The sequence below is a fragment of the Theobroma cacao genome, chromosome 10 (genome assembly GCF_000208745.1).
Source record: "Theobroma cacao cultivar B97-61/B2 chromosome 10, Criollo_cocoa_genome_V2, whole genome shotgun sequence".
Lineage (NCBI taxonomy): Eukaryota > Viridiplantae > Streptophyta > Magnoliopsida > Malvales > Malvaceae > Theobroma > Theobroma cacao.
This window is the reverse complement of record NC_030859.1, coordinates 19462565-19466867: the sequence shown is the minus strand read 5'-3', so window position 1 is coordinate 19466867 and position 4303 is coordinate 19462565. Positions and strand designations below refer to the sequence as shown.

The 4303-nt window shown below is 33.8% G+C and overlaps 1 protein-coding gene across 1 annotated transcript; it reads right to left on the bottom strand.

Moving 5' to 3' along the window:
* LOC18587258 (probable glutathione S-transferase) lies at positions 961-1918 on the bottom strand. The gene is given in 2 exon segments (XM_018129475.1): positions 961-1486; positions 1488-1918. Coding segments are annotated over 2 exon segments (330 nt in total). The 5' UTR covers positions 1596-1918; the 3' UTR covers positions 961-1264.

The following is a 4303-nucleotide window of genomic DNA, read 5'->3' as shown; positions in this document are numbered from 1 at the left end:
AAAAAAAAAAAATTATTCTCTACATTACCTATAGTTAGTATTAACTTAGAGTAAAATAAATTTGCATTTATCAAACATAAAAGTAATTACAATTGAATACCTCTAAAATAATGGAAGTGTGCAACCCCATGCGTGCTCTTCTCAGTTCTAATTCGTCATTTTCGAATTAATGCATTAAAACAAAAGATATTTGAAACCAACTTGCTGGAAATTTCTTGGTTGAAGTGGTTGCTAGGCACCTAAGCTACTACTTTCCACAACAATTAAATATGTCAAACCCCCACATCCAATTTCATTAAGGTGTCTTCTCCATAACTATCAATTTCTTTTATACATTTGAGGGAATTCCTAATGATCTATTTCTAAAATCATGTAGGAGTTTCATGTTTCGAAGAATTCTTAAACTAAAGCTAGAAAGCAAAATCATGATTGATTATAAATGAAAAAATAATTGAAGTATAACATCAATTATGACATAATTAATCTATATATAAGTAGAATTATGTGTTTCGCTATCTTAAAAAATTAAATATTTCCTACAATACTTCATATAAGTTGTTTGCTTTTGTCTTAACGTATTTTCTCACTATTTTGTTTCTTAAAGTCATAAAAGTAACAATTAAACGAAGCCTAAATTATTATAAATAAGTGCTAATGATTGGTTTTAGTGAAAATTTATGACATGTGAGAATGTAGCTTTAATTCGATAAGCTATCACATGTATAAGAAAACATTATAATGAAATTCGCCGAAGAGACGAAAATGGATTTAATTTATTTGTTATGTTCTACATATGTATCGTGTTTTTCTATACTATAGTTGATTATTATTTAAAAATAAATGAGTTATTCAAAGTTAAAACGTTTTTGCATATTTTATATACACACGTAAGTGAAGAGAATTTCCAACTTTCCCTATAAATTGCCAAGGTATTAAGGTAAGTTTATAATTGTAGTCCCATCACTTCTTCCATCCCCTCCACCCAGTGAGCAAGCACTCCAAATTCAATGTCAACTAAGTTTATAGCCTCGCCACCAGAAAATTTCTTATCCCCAAGGGCATGCTCTTCTAAGATTTTCAGCTTTTGAACTAGTTGCTTTCTTGCTTTCTCTCGCTCCTCTCCAGTAGTTTGGAATAGAGAAACTACGGTAGGACCCTGGATCATCAAAATATTTAGTTATTCTGTGGCATGAGGTAAACCAAAAACAATAAACTAGAATAGATTCTAAACGAAAATTAAGAATCAAGATGAAAAAGTTGAATTTCAGTGAAGTATGAGGGTAACCATTTCTTCTCCAAATTTGATCCAAAACCGAGCTATGGCCCTCTCATAGACATCTTGTGGCAGCAGGGGATTCTGGGGCCATGTTTCTTCAATGTATTCAAGGATGACCAGTGACTTGGCGATTGGTTTGCCATCATGAACGAGGACAGGTTTCTTCTTGTAAACAGGATTGTACTTTAACAGCAATTCACTCTTGTTGGGGAAGGTCTTCTTCTACATATTCGTAGTTTATCTCTTTCAGTTTTAGTGCCCAGATCACTCCGTGACTAAATGGACTAGCCCAAAATCCATATAGCTTCCCTTCTACCATTGCGATATGGGATGCGGGGCCAGTTGCAAGGCCTAAGTCAATTCATACAGATCAAAGGGCAGTTCTAGCTTGGGCAATAAGTTTGAAGTTCCAAAACAATGTCAATGAAAGCAACTCTTACTCTTTTCTAAATGTTTCTGATATCAGTTTAGACTCTTTCAGCTGATAATTTTGCATTTCTTATTGTAAAAGTCATACAATCTGTCACATAGTTGGATCAGATAAATTACTTAATCCAGTAACTACCATGTTACGGATATGATTGCTCCATGCAATATACAATAGGCCTGCGTCATGCATGACAAGTGATCATGTTTTTAATAAAAAAAAATGAATCAGTTTGCCCCTTTCAAACTGAATAAAATAACAAGTTTCCAAGATTGAAAAACCCTTCTCTTGGATAACGTTGTTCAAACTGACATTGGAAAAATGGGGAGCGTTTCCGGTACTCCTAAGTTTTAGTCTACAAAGTAGGAAGTGAGATAGAAGATGCAATCATAAAGAAAGCCTAGCTACTGTGTGTGACAATGAGCCAGAAGCCGAAAATCCTCAGCTCATCTCAGCCAGAGCAGTTAAAACTTATGGACGGGCTCCACCAGCCACAACGGTATCCACCTTTATTCTATTGTTTCTATACATATAAAACTTTTGCAATGCTTTAACATAAAAGACATGAAAGAAAGCTACCAGCAAACTTCAAAGTTATGTTTTCCAAGATTTAAGCAGGTGCTCATATTTTTTGCTTTGTATTTCGAACAGAAGGAGCTCAAACTCATCCCCCTCTATAAACGTTTGGAGATATTTTTTTTATTTCACTCAACCAATCAAGTATTTTCATTAAAATCAAAAGAAATTACAGCAACTGCAAGCGACACATGAAGAGAACAATCTGTTGCAAAAAGAAGAAAACACAAAATGAAGGCATGGGACAGCACTTGCTAGCAAGAACTTAATAAGGAAACTGCAGGAAAGAGAACCAAGAGCTGTAGTAATGACTTAAATATATGACACAGTATTAAGCAACACCATATCACAGCATAACATTGCAGCATCCACAAAATAGTAGCATTGCAAAACTGAGTGTGAAGTGAACACATCCACCTCTATAAACGTGAACACAACAAAGACTCATTCACTTCTTGTCATAGGTACTTTCGTTTTTGTTTTTTCCTCTAGGTTTGCTAGAATATTTCATATTCCCAATCTGACAGGTAAACTGAAGGAATGGCTTGTCTTTCATATTCCTAGGTCTGCTAATAGTGTTGCGTAGGGGTGAGTAAAATCAAACTAGACTAATTACTCACCTAAATCAAATGTGATATATTAACATGAAATTACAAGTTATATATTTTAAGTTATATAACTTATATATTAACATTATAATATATGATAGTAAATATCCTACATATTAATATGTTATAATTATCACACCTTGATAATATTTCGTAATATAAAATGTTACAAATATATATATACTTGTATAAATATATTATACATATACATATATTTAATTTATATATAAGTATTACTATAACTTATAATAAACTTTATTTATATGATTACACTTAATAACTTTATCAGTTATCACATTAGTTTTTACAACATATTGTTTATAATTAGTTATTATTAACACAAACTTTGATATAAAACATTAAAACATTATAGTTTATTTTGTGGATGTTAATTTTATTATCTTGGACTTTTTGTTATGTTGAATCTTTGATGTTAATTTGATGGTTTATGTAAAAAGACATAATTATTTGAGTAAAGGAACAAATGTATGTTGTTTTATGTTTAGATTATTTGTATATTTTATAATTATGGATGAAGTTTATAAGTTTTAACATTGTAATTTGCAAAAAAAAAGTGACAAAATTTTAGTCTATTGGTCCAAAACCGAACCAATTCTATGTTTGGTAGGTTTGGTCTTCTTTATATTTGGTTAGTTCTCTAAAAATGTTTGGTCCATTTAGTCCTTAGGTATGATGGACCAAACCACCCAATTCACCCATTTGCTCACTCTAGTGTTGTGGATTTATTTGCTAAGGTTGTGGTGGGGAGAGAAACTGATATGCTAATGATTAATTAATTTTGGTGGTGTCTGGAAATTTCTTGATCCTGAGATTGATCTTACCTTATTTTTGAAATTTTCTTTTTTGATTCTCTACTTTTCTCCACTGGTGCAATAAATATGAATTTGTTCTAAGGGTCTGTTTTCTGTTCTCATGACCATGGTTACAATTGTTGGTGGATTCGTTTCTGAGTAAGGTGGGTTGGGACATGTTTTGCTATGATGTTTGTCACGTGGAGCGATCTTTGAGTTGAATGATGCAGGCTTTTGTGCTGACTTAATTTCTGGTGGATGAAATGTATCCAAGTCATGTTAATTAGGGCTCTCTTTTTGATCTGCCTCCCACCCTTCTCTTTCTAAGCAAGTTTGCAACTACCCTCCTCCACCGTCGTCCTCCGTCGTCCTCTGCCATCGTCATCACCAAGTTCTCCGTCGTCGGCCATAAACGGCAAAAATGTTGGAGTGCCAATCCGGTGATGTTGCGGCCAGATTTGGCCGTTGGAGCTCCATATCTGGCAATGCCGTTGGCTAGATCGGCGCTTCAACGGACAGATCTAGCTGTGGCCAAAGCCAAATTGGCGCTCCGACGTCGCCGGTGGTTGCTCCTATGAGCGGCGATAGATGAGAAAAAGGGAAG